This window comes from Malurus melanocephalus, unplaced genomic scaffold (genome assembly GCF_030028575.1).
Source record: "Malurus melanocephalus ecotype Western Australia unplaced genomic scaffold, MMel_1.1 scaffold_19, whole genome shotgun sequence".
NCBI lineage: Eukaryota > Metazoa > Chordata > Aves > Passeriformes > Maluridae > Malurus > Malurus melanocephalus.
Genome location: NW_026623251.1, coordinates 2288169 through 2305010, shown reverse-complemented (window position 1 = coordinate 2305010; position 16842 = coordinate 2288169). Strand labels below are relative to the sequence as shown.

Here is a 16842-nt window from a genome sequence, read left to right as displayed (position 1 = left end):
CTGATTAATGATGCAAGCTGAATAACYGATGAGTTTCACATGTTGAAGTAATAAATTTGTATATAATATGATGCCAGTCCTGCTAAGTCATAACTTATTTAAGTTATAACTTAAATCTTCCCTTGATATATTGTACTAAAATTATAGCCAATTCTGATCATTGTAAAGCAGACAGAAGAGTAATCAATTCCATTTTTTATGCATTATTCAGAAGTATGTCATATATCTGTCATGTGCCAGGTAATCCRTTCTGCTCTTTCCCCCATAATAATTATAATTTCCAAACATTCAGACTTTCCTTTTTAGCRGTGGAGTGAGATTCCAGTCAGAAGAGCTTCTATTTTCATTGACACTGCCACAAKATATCAACAGGCATTCTTCTAATTGCATTTCTGATGTGATACTGCATTSGATTCAAYTGGAGTGARTTCCCCTAGAGACAACTGAATGCTRYTTGTCAGTGAGGGTGCACATTGCAGTGGGGATTTTTATGTTTTTAGTGAAGAAGTTGCCCCTCACAAGCCAGAATGCTACTCTATAATCCTTAGAAAACTAGGCAATGCCTAACATAGAAACTTTTTTTTTTTTTTTTTAAGCTGTGACCCCCACTTTCTCTGCAAAGGGACATTAAGATGCTGCTTGCCCTTCCTGTGTCTTACCTCAGGAAGCCATTAGTGCTCCTCAAGGACACAATAAGTGCTTTACAGCTGAGGTGGAGAATCCTCCCCTGGCTTTGCCTATTCCCTGTTTGGCCTCCTCTTTTCCAGCCATGTGTGAGACAAGGAGAGACTGAACTCCCACTCCCTGGGAGCACAGCTAAGAGGAGGAAAAGCTTTTCATCATCCTGTTTCTCCATATAACTTGTAAGCATGGACAGAACACTTTGGATGAGCTCTGCGACTGATTCACTTCCTTGCTGTCTGCACCGGAACAAATTAGAGGAAGATATAATTCCCAGTTTGTTGTGACTAAAGGATGTGATTCCTAATATTACTCAGATAATGTCCTAGAGTTATATGAGAACACAATTTGCCCCTTTGTGATTAGATGTGTCAACAGAGCATGCCACATGCTCAGAGCAGAAACTCGATTACCTTCTCTGCTTCATTACTCTTCTTAATGCACTCTGACACTGAATAGCAGCACCCTGTTGGAGCCCTCGTCAGACTAATTTCACTGTGGCATTAAGAAGAAGGATATGGAAGGTGCAGAGGAATTGGGATCTGAGTGAAATTCACCTCACATATAAATCCTGTTTAATCAGGCACAGCCTCAGAGCTGCTAAGGATTGACAGCTTCTCTGTAGCAGATACAGTCTGTTAAGACCAGGAGATCTTCACAYAGGGCTCTGCAGCCCAGCCCTCACTGCTGCTCTCTGTGCTGCCCGAAAATGAATCACTTCCTAACGACCTTGCTCTTAGAGCCCTGTGTGTTTAGCTCTCTGCACTGCACTCCAGAGAAGGCTTAAATAACATGGGGGGCGTCATGTTGCCCATTAGAAAGAAATCACCCCCTAAATGTATATTAGGSTCTGCAGAACCTTATTTGCTAAATTTTGAAATAGAAGTTTTACAGAGGGGCAGTACTCCTCTGGAATAAAACCTGAAGGAAGCCCTTGGTTTATTTTACAACCAACATATTGTTATAAATATATATATATATATATGTATCTATGAGAAAGATGCAATAGAGGACAAATGGAATTACAGCTCTGCAAAGCTTATGTCAGCAAAAGACGGGAACTGAATTCCAGTCTGAAAAACAATTTAAAGAGCCTGACATGGCATGGTCACAGGAGTACTTTCGTCCCCYATGAGGTGATGGACGTGGCCGCCTTGTCTCAGAAATGTTCGCAACAAGTACTATACAATTTCCCTTCTATGGTAATCCCTGTTGTGGAGGCAAAAAGCACAGGAATTGGGGTAAAATCCTTTCCATGTCTCGCAGCAGCAATGAAGAAATCCCTTCTCTAGGTGTTTGCTTCAAACTGAATTGTTTACCAGCTATCACTGACAGTAACTRTGATAGTTTTGGTATTCCTATGCCTGCTTTAACAACTTGTTCCCTTCAATCAAGTGAGATGGAAAACCACAGATACTCCCTCTGAAATACTAGCCTACACTTCCTGCTGCTCTGGCACATGGCCATTTGCTCCCTGCTTTCCCTGTGACAGAGCCATGCCATGCCATCCTGCATCCCACAGTTCCCCACCGCCATGGCCATGGGCATCCTGTCCCAAATACCTGCACTGTGCCTCATTTACATTTTGGAGCAGCAGCCGCACCTCTGATCTGATGGGCTTTGTGTTCTTCAGAAAGATGGTGTGAAGCTGATGGCACCATGGCCTGTGTTGCTGTTGARGCTTTTCATAATTATATTTGCTCTYTTARCTGAGAGGGAGARCACACAGAGCACATGAACCTGCTCAGCCTCAACTCTGCTGGTTAGCTGTGGGATTGAGGAGAGGAGGGAGTGGGCAGAGAGCCCATGTGTTCCTGCTTCTGTCCAGTAAAACAATTCCTTGCACTGGGGCTGAAACTAAGCCCAGCTTTGCACTGACTTGTGCCAAAACAGCCACATAACCTAATACCGGTTGAATTTAGGGATTACACAAGTCATGGCTGTTCTAACTGTGGTGCACCTGGTTCTGACTCGTACTGCAGTGTGTGACACAGTACATTGCATAAGAATTATTTCCTTCAAGGAAATAAAAGGATAAAGACTGAGTGCTTTTGTCTGTCATACAGAGGAAAGGAAAGAAGTAGAAAGGAAATGTTGGAGGTGAGAGAAAGTCAGCAAAGGTAGCATTAACTCAAAATTAAATTTGCAATTAAGGATTATTGCCTTTTGACAGAGGTATAACTATATGGACATCMTTGACTGTGCATTGGGGTGTCAGGGTCCAAGCCCATCACTATGAGCCTGACCTCTATCCTGTAGTGGGGCTGAAGATCCAGGTCAGCTGCCCCAGGACTGTCACTCAGATGTATCCAGATGCACAGCTTTTAGCATACATCATTCACAATAAATCCATCAGCTTTCTGGGACAGGGCATGCAAGCGCTGTGCACCAATGTGTCMGGATCCAGGGCCAATTCACACAGCCACTTTGCTCTAGGTTGATCCTGTCCCCTYCTAGCTAGCCTGGGTGCAGCTGCATGTTACAAAAAATTAATATTTCTGATTTTGTTCCACATTTCTTTGCCATTTCTAAAAGCAATGAAAGTATTTCCATTGTTCTTTTTAACTGAGTATATTTCATCATTAAGTAGTAGGGTATTGTGGTAGCTTAAAACATACTTGACTCATTATGAGAGCTCCTTGCTCACTATGATTTGTTTTGACTGCTGTTTCTACTTGTTCTTTCAATCTTGTGCTGCCTCCCTCTTTTAAGAATTAGTTAATTTGGAGCAAAAATAAACTGTGCTGGAATTTCCATATGCTTGCCAGTCTCTAGAATTTGGAAATAGGCTTTCATTCATTCCACAAAATACATATATTTATTTTTATCCATCCAATTTAAATGAGGCCCCTTCCTCAAAATTTCTTGTCCCAAACATACTTTTTCTGCAATCCAAAGCCGATTTAGCTGAATTTTGTCAGCTGACTAGACAAGGAACCCGTTGAAATGCAGGTTGCGTTTTTGCAATTCTTCAGTTTGGGATGACAAAAAATCTRTGATATTTTCTCCAGCCAGTACATTACTAGCTCCCTTGTTCTATCTTCAGAAGTGCTGAGCAACTTCCATCTGGTACTTCCCTCCTTGCAGGAGGAATTTAATAGAAGGAAGAAGCAGAAATGCCATATGAAAAGTGATGATCTGAACATGAGCTGGGCAAAGAGCATTTCAAACATATCTGTGGCAGGAAAGCAGCAACACTACASGCAGTATCAGTAAGCGTAAATTAGCCTAGCAGTAGATGACAAACACACAGAGAAAATAATCCCTGGGAAAAGCAGCAAAGACCCATTCCCCTGCATGCTTTTTGAGAGGAAACTATCAATGTACTCATTTGTTTGATGCTATGTATAGTTCCTCCTGATAGAGTTGAGGTACTTTATTCCATGGTATTCCTATTTTTGCAGGACTTTACATCATGAACACCACAGTCATCTTTTAAATAATGTATCAAAAACCTTGGGTGCTGTAGTTGACCAATATTCATTTCTCAGTGCAAAAGTATCTCCCTCTGCTATTCCACACATCCAGCTGTGCAACATTTTGATGGGTTTTAACACCTAAGAATAAGTGTTGGTGCCTCCATCTTTTTCAGGGACAAATCCCCATCATTTTGGGATGCTTCMCTCCCATTTCAGCTATGCCATGCATTCCCCAGCCCCCAGCTGCCAGCCACTTGAGGACCARGACTTACATCCCATCGTGCTGCAGGGTCCAGCCCCTTTGTGTGGTCTGCACGATGACTAATGTGTCCCTTTCTGTTCTTTCCCCAAGGCCTATAATATTATGAAGGTGACCCATGGGAAAGATCATAGCCTGATGAAAATATTGATGGAGATAAAGGAAGAGTGTGAGGCCATGATGAGAATACAATGAAGATAATTTCTGGTATGAAAAACAAAATATTCAAGGACAAAAAAAAAGAAAAAAAAATTAATGTTTTTTATTTCATTGTGRAGCTTTTCAATGGTTTAAGTGTTGTTTCTTTAGGTCCTATTTGCCTTACTGAAAGGTTTAATAGTTATTAGTTTTGCTGTATGGTCTGAATTCAGTTGGCGTTTGGCAGAATTCCTGTAATTTTCAGAGGATTATTTTTTGTCATCAATCATCAGTCTTATTGACAATAGCTAATTATCAATTTATAACACCTAATTATTTGGTAGTAAGTATTGGGAAATGCATAGAGAGTCTTCATCAATTACAAAGTGATCTAATTCCATTGATATCAGCAGTCAATTTTTTGTGTCAGTTTATGCCAGCAATTAGGAATCTCTTGTCAGACCCATTAAAGTGAAGAGAGTATACTTTTTCCCTTTGCCTTGCCCTTTGGTATGATTTCCAAAAGCCTGATTCAGAGCATTTTGACATCAAATGAGTTTCCCAATGTTCTAAATGAGGTTTTCCTTCTCCCCAATATATCTACAGGGCTTTTTCTCTCTTCTTCTTGCATTTCATATGTTATAATATTGAGTACTAAAATGGATTGAATAAAAAATGTTATCAAAAGTGGAAATTGCTTACTCTGCTTTTTCCCCATTTTGCCGGCTTCAAGAGTTTCTCACTTCATACCAGTTTTACAAACAGATACTTGAACTTGTAAGCTCAGTTTCTAGACCTTTCTGAATCTGTGGGGTTTGAATGTCACATCCCCAAACAGAGAAGCCCAGACACCTACAGATGAATGCTGTCATCCCTGGGGAAGACAAGGATGTCTTGGGAAGCACAGGCACTCTATTTCCCCATGCTCATCAGCAGAGACTTGTTCTTGCCAGAGCTGTTGACTTCCATTTTTAACACAGAAACAAATATTAACAGAAGCCAAATATTTATGAGGGACATTGAAACCTAAATAATTTAAGGCCTTTGAAAGTATTGCTTCAGGTGTGTCACTCCTCCGACAATTTATTGCTGCTACTCCAGCCATGACTGTTACTTCATTAATCCACCGTTGTTGTAAATTCAGGCTTTTTTCACACCAGTAACTTGACACCATTAATTATTACAGGATGAGAACACATTTAAAAAGAAAATGAACACTTGGGTGTAATTTACAGCCACGGCACACGAATGCCAACKCTGAGGAAGATATCTCCTTTCAAGACGTTTGAATTTGTTCCAGTGTATGGAGCGTTCACTTGCCCAGCAGTAATGTGCAAGCAATAACCTCTGAAATGAGTGCATTTCTGGAGGACATAGCATGGCTTGCTGCCAGAGGCCAGGTCRTATCAGCCACCCAAGAAGTGCAGTAATCCTCACAGAAATTCACTGCTTGGTTGGCTCTTCCTGCTATTATAAAAAGGAAATTGTCTGGGGGAAAAGGTCAGACCTCCACATCTACTGGGAGTTCTGAGAAAGTACTGGTGGACAACCAGAAAATGTGACTGGCATCCAGTCTTCAAGAGCTATTCTCTGGTTTTAAATGGGCACATGCATATTGGAATTTATGTAATTTTCATGTAAAGATGATGCTTATGTTWTCTCATGATTATGTATCTAGCACTAGGATTTTCAGACGGAGGGCACTTTGGAATGTAAGGTAAGATGATGCATTAGTTTGTGCAGCAGATCCTGGGAGATGGCCTACCAGCTCTCATGACACATCTGCAGGTCTGAGCTGCAGCACTGTTTCCTGGCACTTATGGTATAAGGACACCTCAACACTCAGAGCTGGCAGCAGGGGRACAGGCAGAGTCACCTGATGTCATATGGGAACAGCCACTTTAGAGCAAGTTGAAGCACCCGCCTGTGCTGGGGCTTTCTCTCCAGCAGTGGTCTACTCCAAGGTCTAAGGAGGCACTTAGAGAAAAGGTACAGAGGAAGCAGTTCAATGGCAGCCTGCTGTCAAAATTTTTCAGGTGGTGGTATTAGTGGTAAGATAAAGATGCTTAAGTCAGAAAGAGGCAGACYGCAACATTATCAGTAATGCTGGCAAGTAGCTTACCTGCTGGTAGCTTACCACAGGTTGGAGGATTTTCCAGTGCCTTTTGAAAAGCAATGGTAATTTGAGTTCACCTCAAATTCTAGGAATGCATTTTGAGTTATTTTTGTTTTGACATTCTCCTTTCAATTAGTTGAGGAAAAACAATGTTAGGTTTCACTCGGAGCAGAATGGCACTATGTGTTTGGAAGAAAAGCAGTAGCAGTACACAGGAGAAAACCAAGGGGAATTATACAGTTTTGCTAAGAATAACTGATTACAGTTGAACAAAACATTTGTCTTAAACAAAAAAAATATAAAGCTTCCTAAACTCTGTTATTTCTTTAAGCATGGCATAACTCTCTCTATCCATGTCCCTTCAGGGTGCTGACCTGGTGTTGGAACTAAAAACTCTCCAGGCCCCTGGCAAACAAATTATTATGCAGTTCATAGTAGAGGTGGTAGAATGTAAAAAAAAAAAAAAAAAAAAAGCAGTGAGGGGAAAATGCAGTAAATTAATTTTTTAGAGCTTTAACCTCCTTGAGTCTGTCAACCTGTGTGTGAAGTCCATTACATGTGGGTTTATGCCAAGAAAACTCTCGGCCTTTTTTCTGCTTCTGATTTTACCCTTGTTCTCTGATAGCTAGGTTTTGTTAGGGAGCTTTTCTTAGACTTATTTTTTTTACAAAGAATGTTTATGAAATACAGAGGCTGTTTTCCCACACAGTACATTTCAAATGGTCCCTGGCCACTGCAAAGCTCAATGAGGAGAGTTCCATTTTTCACAGAGGTTATGCCAATTATGAGGATTTTTTTCCCCCTGAATCAGAATTAAACCTCCCATAAGACAAGGAGAAGAAGGAAGGTCTTATAAATATGGACATGGAGTTCTGGCTTTTCTTCTTTGCTGCACAAGGAACTGCATCTGACCTTGGGCAAATCAGACAGGGTTAGAGACATCCATACTTGAGGTTTTTTATTTCTGATCCTTGGAAGACAGTTACTCACTGAAAGAAAAGAAGAAAGGAAAAGGAAAAGGAAAAGGAAAAGGAAAAGGAAAAGGAAAAGGAAAAGGAAAAGGAAAAGGAAAAGGAAAAGGAAAAGGAAAAGGAAAAGGAAAAGGAAAAGGAAAAGGAAAAGGAAAAGGAAAAAGAGAGGAAACTGGCTATGACACTCTCCATAACGCTGCCTCACTACAGTACTATCTATGAATGTTTAAAGAACCTATATGTATTCACTTAGCCTATTATTGGTAGGACAGCATAAGAGAGAAATATTTGGCCAGCCTAGCTGTTGGGGAAGAGCAGCAAAAGAGCTGGTTGCCGTGATAATTTACAAACATGAATGCTGYCCCACATGAACATGTCCAGATTGGTATCAGAGCAGTAGCAACATGGCAGTGTCTGTGTCACAGCCCTGCCAATGCTGGCTGTGGGTGGCATGGGTGGGGATGGCATCACCACAGTTGTGATAATTGCAGGTATTACCCTGTGAGAATTCCACCACCACCGAGTGCTAAACACGGGCAGAGATCTGTGAGCTTCCCCTTTCTGTGCTGTGCCTCCTCCAAACAAACAGAGCTTTGTTTCCACCCATGGAGCTTCAACATCTAAAGAACATCTTCAACAACATCTAAAGAATATAAAAAAAAATTCTAAGCAATGCTTTTGTTCATTTCAGACTGTTGTGGTTTGAACTTGACCAAAAGCCAAAAGCACTGCACCCACGAGGTTCCCTCCCCCCGCCACCAGAGAGGCAGAAGGGAGAGCAAAAGCCCAATTTACACCAAAAATTTATGGCTTTAAGATAATGTAATATAATTGAGAGAAAGATACATATATGYTCCAGAGAATGGTCAGATAGGCTGAATAACTTAAGTTGCAAAATAGATTTATTACTAAAACTACTAAGAAAACTACCACATCAGGGAGGGGAACAGAGATAGGGAAAAATTTACAAGGAAAAGAAAATACACCTGTTATTCTTTCTGGGAACCTGGCTCTCTTCCAAGTCGTCCCTCCCCACCCCCTATGCCTTCCTGTACACAAAGGAGGGGGCAGGGATGAAAGTTTTTACATAGATCAAACKAATCGTTACTGTTATTGTCCAGCATCATAGGAGAGGAGTTCTTACAGCTCCAAGCTGTGGAGGTTCTTTTCCCAAGAAACAGTCAGTGTATAACTGCTGATGGCATGGGATTCTTTTCTTTACCTCGTGGGAGAAAGGAAAACAGTCCTCCAAGGTTGCTCTCTCAAATCTSCTGGCAGAACACAGCTTCTTCTAAGCATCAACTCGCTTCAGACGTGAGGGGGGCCAAGCCTCCCCTCCCCCTTTTTTGGCTCATAATCCAGTCCTCAAAGGCCAGGTTTTTCTCAGAGCAAGGTCGCTCTCTTTTTCTATACAGGTCTCCCATTGAAGAAATAGTCCTTTCGAGAGCAGCTTGTTTTYTCCATGTTCGAGCACCACAGCAACAGTACCTATCTTCTCTTTACTGTGATCTTGGGTCTCCATTTTTTTTTCTTACATCTCCTCACCCTCCTCCTCCTCTGTCTTTCCCTGGTGCATGATGCTAACAACCTAAAGACTAAATGGCAGCTGCACTCCATCTTGTTTTGAATTCTTCTTAAGTACAAGACCATACATCATCACAGAGGTGTAAGCAGCCTGTGCAATTGGCCCAGGCCTGACCAGCAGCCTGTCCATCAACCTCAGAGCCACAATGGATTAGTTCTAAAACACAGGGGATAGGGCTCCCTTTGCTGGAGAAGAAGGAGAAARCTTCTAGAACTTTGTCAAAGGAGCCGTCTTTGTGGTTTCTTGGTCCCATCCCCCCACCACCAAAAACTGGACCGAGTAAAACCAGGACACAGACCAAAGCCAGGTTAGAGTTCCTCTTTTCTCTTTTATTCTTTTTCAGATGACTCTTTTTCAGATTTTCTCTTTCCTATCAATGTACTTTTTCCCAAACCTTTTTTTTTTAATTTCTGATTTTACAAATTTACATAGACTGAAAATGCATTTGTTATGGCTGTTTTGCAAAATGCACCCTACAAGAACATCCAAATGTGAATTTTCCTGTCCCTAAGCAAAAGGAGTGCACYTTACCTGAAAGTCTGTGGTCTGCAATTCTTGCCATTTAGCACAGTGATTTCTGTTTATCCCCACGGTAGGGATGTGTAAGCCAGGCCTGTGTGATCCCCCTTAGTACTTCCTGGGGAAAGCTCCATGTTTTTATTTGCTCTGCACTTGTGATCAACGTGGACAAATCAATTCTAATTCCATCGTTTTTTAGACCTTTTTGTAGGTTTTAATAAGAACCTTAGAGATTCCCTCCCCTCCAAATAAAAGAATAACTCAGGCCTAGTAATTAGGCTTCATACAGTCACTGCTCACACCGAGGAACCTAACAGGTTTTTTATAGTTCCCAGGAGACCAATTAACCTTCTTTTAAATATATCTCCATACAGCCACCGAGACAGGCACACACAGAAAGGCATACACACACAAGCTTGGCAGCAGTCTCAGAGGYTACAGCTCCTTGTTAACCAAATTCTGATGGGGCTCATGGCAGGAGGCAGGGCTGTAGCATCCTGCCCGAGTCCATTTTAACTCTAAAGATGTTAAATCAGGACAGAGCACCATCTCTTCTGATTTCCTTGCCCCCAAGGACAGGAGAGAGAGAATAATCACACAGCCTCTTCTATGCCTTAAGTTCCCCACCATCTCAGGCTCATGCAGGCAGCACTTGCTGATCCTTTACCTGGAGCTAAGGAGCGGTTCCCCCATCCTGTTTCAGCTAAGGGCTGGTTTATAGAGCTGACGAGACCAGAGAAAAGAGCAGTGATTTCTTCCTCTGCCCCTCCAATTCAGCAGCTCTGATTCTGAGTCCCAGAGGCTCCCAATAGGAAGGTGGCAATTTTATATACATCTTGAAGGAAAACTGCACTTTAAATCACAGGTGATCCCTCTTGACAATTCCAGTTGACTTTCAGAGCAGGAGCCAGGAGACAGTAATAGAGGAGGGCATCTGATGAGAAAATTAGCAGAGCGCCACTCTTCCCTTCCCCCAGGCTCTGCTCTGAGCACTTCTTCCTATTTACTTTTAATGAAGCTCCTTTTAATGAAGTATTTCTTGTGCTGTCTTCCTGTTACTGTCTCTCCTTGTGGTGCAAAGAATCCCATGATAWAACAGGTAGAGAAGAGGTCTGGTCTGATCCTCCTGTGCTGTCCCTGTCCCTTGCTGAGCTGGGGACATCCAGGTGATGTTTTATGAAGCCATGGAACTGCCATCCCTCTGCTCCACTGCAGGAGCCCACAGGGAAAGATGGAAAGGCTGTTGTGGTCTTTGGACAGAATTTCAGGCATCACACTGCTGCGGGGAGGAATTGCTCTSCACACCTATGGCAGTAGCCATACAGCTGAGGGACAGCCAGTGGTCTGGGAAGTGGAGTGTCAAAGATCACAGGGTCACGGGGTAAGCTGAGCTGGAAGGGACCCTCCAGAATCACCGAGTCCAACTCCTGGCCCTGCAAAGCACCATCCCCAGGAGTCACACTGTGTGCCTGAGAGTATCACTGCTGGGGGTTTGCCTCTGCTTTTCCTATTTCCCCTTTGTGTGCTTCAGTCTCCTTGTGGAAGTCATGCCAAGCTYTGGGGAGAGTCTTCAGTGAGGCACTGGTAATGTCTGGATTTCTGTTCTCTCTCATGTCATTAATRTTGTGTACCCAGCTTGTGCCATGTGTAGGATTGTGTTTGGAATACAATTACTGGGTAGCGATGTTCCCCACATGCAAACAGAAATGATGATTGAGGGAAATTCTTATCATGGGTTGGGAATGTTAATTTCTGAACATTTGCAGCTGAATGCATCAGTAAATAATGGTATTTTTAAAGGTCAGAGTAATGAGGATACACAAAGACTACTTATCATTACCAAATGTTTTCTGTGGGGACTGTTACATAATTTGTGAAAAATAAACAAAAGTCTGATTTTGTGTTTTCTGAAAAGACCAGAGGAATGCTGATCCCAAGTCTGTGAAGGGGCAGCCTGCCAGCAMGCAGGCAAGGATGCTGCCTTATTTATGGCTGGCAAATGGAAAAATGGATAAAAATCCCTCAGATAGGCATTGTCCAAATTCATTTCATTGGGAYCCCAAAGCACTTTATGCAATCCATGTAATGTAACTGATACACCCAGGCCACAAAACTCTGTTTTACCATTAAAATCTAAAGCCTTGGCAAAACATGTCCTTCCAAGATAGGGGAGAAGCTCCACAATAGGCCAACATTTCCTCTGCTRTGAAAGAGCCCATCGAAGTCTGCTTCTAAGTCACATGAAATGATGGTTATTGGTTRTTGGCAGTGAAGAGCTTGACCTGCTCATGAATTGGAGAAAGTCTGATTTGCTCTGTTGGTGTTTACAGAGCTGCAGGGTCGACACAAGTTTAGAGCTCTGCAGCCCTGCACATTTGCTCAAACCGAGCCCGTGGTGCAGATGGGCTTTAWCCTGGTGTCTTTCCTCTTGACCGAGGCCTGTCAGGCAGGCATGGAGCTGGGCAGGTATCCCAGCTCAGASCAGAGCCAAATGAGAAGCTCAGGGAGGCAAAGACAGGGATTTTATTGCTGCCTGATGTGGCGCCTTCAGCAGCACCATTCCTCTCCAGGTGGGGAATGCAGCAATGTGCCAAAGCCAACTCCAGAGCTTATTGCATTTTCCTGTGCACAGGACAAAGGAGCCTTGGGATGTTGTTTGGGGCTGTCTACCTCACACCACAATATGAGCACTTGGAGAGCCTCAGGGAGCTTGCCTTTTCCCTGCTCCTCCCTGCAGAGAAASCAGCAGAAACCAGAGAAACCTTCCTCACTKCCCACTTTGTGTCCTGCTCTGCCCCTGGTGCATCCTCTTGAAGCTGTGGAGGTTTTACCCTTGTAAAAAGGTGTCAGGTGTCCAACTCCTGTTGCAGGGGGAGGAGGGAGGGATCAGGGAACAAAAAGCTTTCTAAAAAATACCAAACACAGTAAGTTCAAAAGGGGCATGGAAATGTTTATCTTTCTGCTTCGCTTTTGGCAAGCATCAGAGACCAGCAGTAAAGCAGGACAAGTCCTCAGCTCCTCCATCGACTTGGGATCATGGGAGCTATTCTGGGCCCGCTGCTCTCGGTACCGGCTGAGCCCGGCTCAGTGGGGTTACAGCGATTCAGGCTCAGCTGCCACTGCCGCTGTGTGGAGCAGGGCTTTTCCACCTTGGGATACCCATGGAGGGGCTTTGCAAAAGGCAGCCAAGCAAAAACAATCTTGTTATCACTAGGCCTGAATGCCCTCCACAGCTGCCATCTGCAACTCCCCTGATAAAGCCTGTGCAGTTCACCCGATGAAAATGGTGAAACCCTGAGGTGCCTCAGGCCAGCAGACGGTCCCAGGCAGAGGGAGTCAGGTTTGGCACCAATGTCCCCATGTCAGCCTTCATCCAGCCCTGCTGTACACCTCAGGCACTATGTGAATTTTCTCACAGTGAGCGAGCCAGGTGCTGGCCAAGCAGCATAGTCCTGCAGCCAAGAAAAGCTTCCAGGATGTGGCCAGGTGTAGGATTCCTTAGTGAAATGYGTTTAGAGCTTTCCCTCTGAAACATAGGTTTAATTGAAAGTTATCTCACTATGCAGTTAAAAAAAAAATAGTCCTACTCCATCTTGTCTAGGGAAGAATTTCTAGGGTCATAGAATTTAGAGCTCAAAGGTTTACAATCCCAACAAGATAAGGCAGGGTAACAGCCTCCCACACTTTATGGTGTGAGCTTATGAAGAGGTCAAAATGGCTTAGCATGAGGGTCAGTTTTACTCAAAGTCCCTGTTTGTGGAGAGGAAATAACATCCTAAATCTTCATAGCTGGCTTTGACATAGCTATTAGATTATAGGGGTTTGGATTGTTTGGTTTTCTCTCCTAGCCTCARTGGGTTTTGTGTTTCCAGTGACAACAAAATGAATCCCAAAATGAAAGGGTACTTCTGCCACAGGCCTCTGGCCAGCTGGTGCCATTGCACRTCCTGTGCCTTTGTAGGGCCAAGTGAGGAATGATCATCCTCTCTGCAACTCATCTGGTATCACTGGTCTTAAATTGCTGAGGCATCTATGCGAGCCCACCTGCCTCCATGAACCTGGACTGGTTCTGCCATCCCCTTGGCCTCCTCCTGCTCCTACCTCTCTGTGGCATAATGCTGCTTTGTCCATGCTCCAGCAGCACTGGCCTCTGGAGTAGAAATCTGTAGTCACGTTGCTCTGGGATGTGTCAAGGAGCTGTGCACAGGCAGCACCACTGTCCTGGTGTCTGAGTGATGCAGAGTGGTGAAAATGGCCAGCTCAGAACAGCCTTTCAAGCTCCTTAATAAGAAATTACAGATAGTTTGCAACGACCTCCTAGGGAAACTTGGTGCCTTAGATGATAACTACACTCATCTACCAYAAAGAACTGCAGCTTGAGCCATCATATGTTGCAAATATATGCAAAAATTGGGAAAGCAAGCTATTAACAGGACATAAAATCAAGCCAGGAATTGTTCAGAGGAGCAATAAATAAATATTTCAGAAAATGAGTCACAAGGGCCTGGGTGATTTCACTGAGTGGAGATACCAGTCCAAGAACAACTTTTTCCCACTATTTCAGTGTACTGGAAGAATTTCAGTGCCCTGGCTACAACCCCCTCACAGATTTCAGATGCAAAGCCCTYTTGCTAGGCTACAGGTTTATTTAGTGTGCACACAATGTTTGTGACTGACCTGCTCTGTAGATCACTTTGTGCCACCACAATGCTGATGGCCAAGCAAGCTGGAATGAGCACTCCYATTGTCTTGGCCTTGAGAGCAGAAAGAAGTGTTCAAGGGATGCGAAGTCTGCCGTGTCCCAGCTTAGGGGCTGTCCAGAAGCTTTTCTGTGGATTTCACAGCATCTTAATGATTTTACGCATAACCTTCAGAAATGTTTTTTGAGCCTCTGAAAACTAAAGGCAGGCGTGAGCCTGAGGGGCCACACGAATCACCAGCCGCAGGCCAGGAGCCAGCTGTTACCTCGCTCATTATTCCAGTAATTGCCATGCCTTCCATTGTCCTAGGAAATTAGGAGAAAATGCTGTTTACAGTGTTTTGTTTGGCTCCCTCAGTGCAGCTCGCTGGGTGCTGTGAGGTTTCCATCAAATATGGTTTAGCAGCACACAGCTTGCTCTTAAATAAAACCAGGCAGCTGCTGTGACTCTCCAGAGTCATGTCCATGGGCACCCAGGGAAAGCATGGACAGGGAGCGAGCTGAGCCCCTCTGCAGGGATGGGCCCCAAAAGGCAGCGTGAGTGGGAGCCCTGCTGCTCTTTCAAGGCCACCAGAAGCTCATTTCAACTAAGCTCCAAGGGCTGGGCTGGGTGGCACAGAGCATCCCGTGGCACCGGTGCGGAGTCTGCAAAGCTCAGCCCAGTGAGAGAAGTGGCTTTCGTGCTGCCCCTCCTTCTTTATTGTAACTTCAGTGAGCCATTCACCTTTTGACAAACTCAATATAGGAAAACGTCAGGGTGTTCTCCCGTCTCCCTGGTTTTCTCTCATTCAGGGAATGAAAATGAGCAGGGATGAGAAAGGGACAARCCCAGTGAGTGACAAAGGTCCCCCATTACTGTAGGTGTGAGACTTCCTCTCCACAGCAAGCCCCGAGTCCTGCACGCAATCCCGACGCGTCTGGCGGCACTTGGGCTCCTAGGAGACAGAGATGGAAATGTGGATATGTGCCAGACACACACAGCTGAATACATTTGGCTGTCACTGGGCTGGCATGAAACTCACAACCTGATGCAAAGCTTGGGTGCCAAACCTGTGCTGTAAATGTCCACAGAGGAGACACACATAAACATACATGAAAATGAATGCAGGTCTTTTCCCCAGACAAGCAGCCATTGAGATGGACCRTTTTTTTGCTGTCTAGGAGCTTTTCCCAAGTCAGCACTTGCCWGGATAGTTCTTGAGAGTGGACAGGACCTCCAAGCCACCTACTTGTTCCTGGAGGTTATGAAAGTGGTCTTTGAGCAGTGTAGAGCATTTGTGTGGCCACAGCCAGCGAAGCTTTGCTCAGTGGTTAAATAGCAGATGTCAGCCTCCAAAACTGCCAGATCGGCAACTGTCAGGACTACTAACTGTCATAAACCATAAAATCCACAGATGGCCTTTTCCAGAGGAGCTAAATATTAACTTTGTKTTCATCTCAGAGAGTGGGAACTGAATTTTCTAGCCTTCATCCCTCTTCAGCGTCTCCAGACAGATACTGCTGTCAGCCAAAATGAGAGCGAGCTGCTGCTTTGCAGAGGGACGTGGGAGAGGAACATGCCTTAACAACCTGATCTGGTTTTCCAGTAGCAGGAGAGCTTATTTGGGACCCCTTAAGGAAATGGGGTTGGTCAGGTTTCCACACTAAACCCTCTCCTGATTTTTAGTCTGGCAAGCTACTGGTTTTCAAGACAAAATTTGGTCATTGCTAGGACATTACTTTTCACAAGAGGTATCAACAGTTTGAAGCAGGCCTCATAAGCACACGAGCCTTCTGCCAGCTGTGAACACCTGTTCCCACTCTGTGAATGAAACCTTTCCTTGCTGTCTTGCCCCAATTCAGAGGTGTGTGGGATTGAGGTCTGTAAGGCTCCAGGTCTGACTGAGAGTGAATTGATTCTGTTTTCAGCTCATCTAGAGCTCCTCACCATCAGTTCTCTCTTAGACAAAGACTAGGACTTGCACTAACTCATTTTTCTGGTTTTGTCCCTGTAAGGCACTTCGGACTCGTTAATAGTGATGCAGCTGCATGATAACAGCAATGAAGATGTATTACCTCAAAAGTAGGCAATAAGCCTTTTAGCTCTTTAGAGCAAATCAGAACTATTCTGAACAGCCCACAGACAAAAGAAATGGCTGTTTATCTTCATTTACAGCTACTGTGGAGAGGCACAGCATGCAAATTCACTGGCCCAGGGCAACAGCTAAGGTAGTACACAGCTTGCTGCTGTAAGAGGGGAAGGGAAGAGACTGTCTCTTCCCACCATCTTTGCCAGCCTTTGCCTCTGTAGCCACATCAATATTTTTCCTTTAAAAGAGCTGATCACTATTAATGACTACATTCCCTGCCACTGTGACTGCCAGATCTGCCACTCTGCTCTATAACAATATGGTAGAAAGGACCTTATTAAATTTTCACCAAACTGTTAACCAAATATTTAGTACCTAATACTCTG

The 16842-nt window shown here is 43.9% G+C and overlaps 1 protein-coding gene across 1 annotated transcript in view; it reads left to right on the top strand.

The window, feature by feature from the left end:
• The window catches only part of SMYD3 (SET and MYND domain containing 3), a 335451-nt gene extending 330246 nt beyond the window's left edge, over positions 1-5205 (top strand). The window contains exon 12 of the mRNA XM_057389700.1: positions 4453-5205. Coding sequence (XP_057245683.1) covers positions 4453-4554 — 102 coding nt within the window. The 3' untranslated portion in view covers positions 4555-5205. The remainder of the gene's footprint in view (positions 1-4452) is intronic.
• Positions 5206-16842: the final 11637 nt, after the last annotated feature.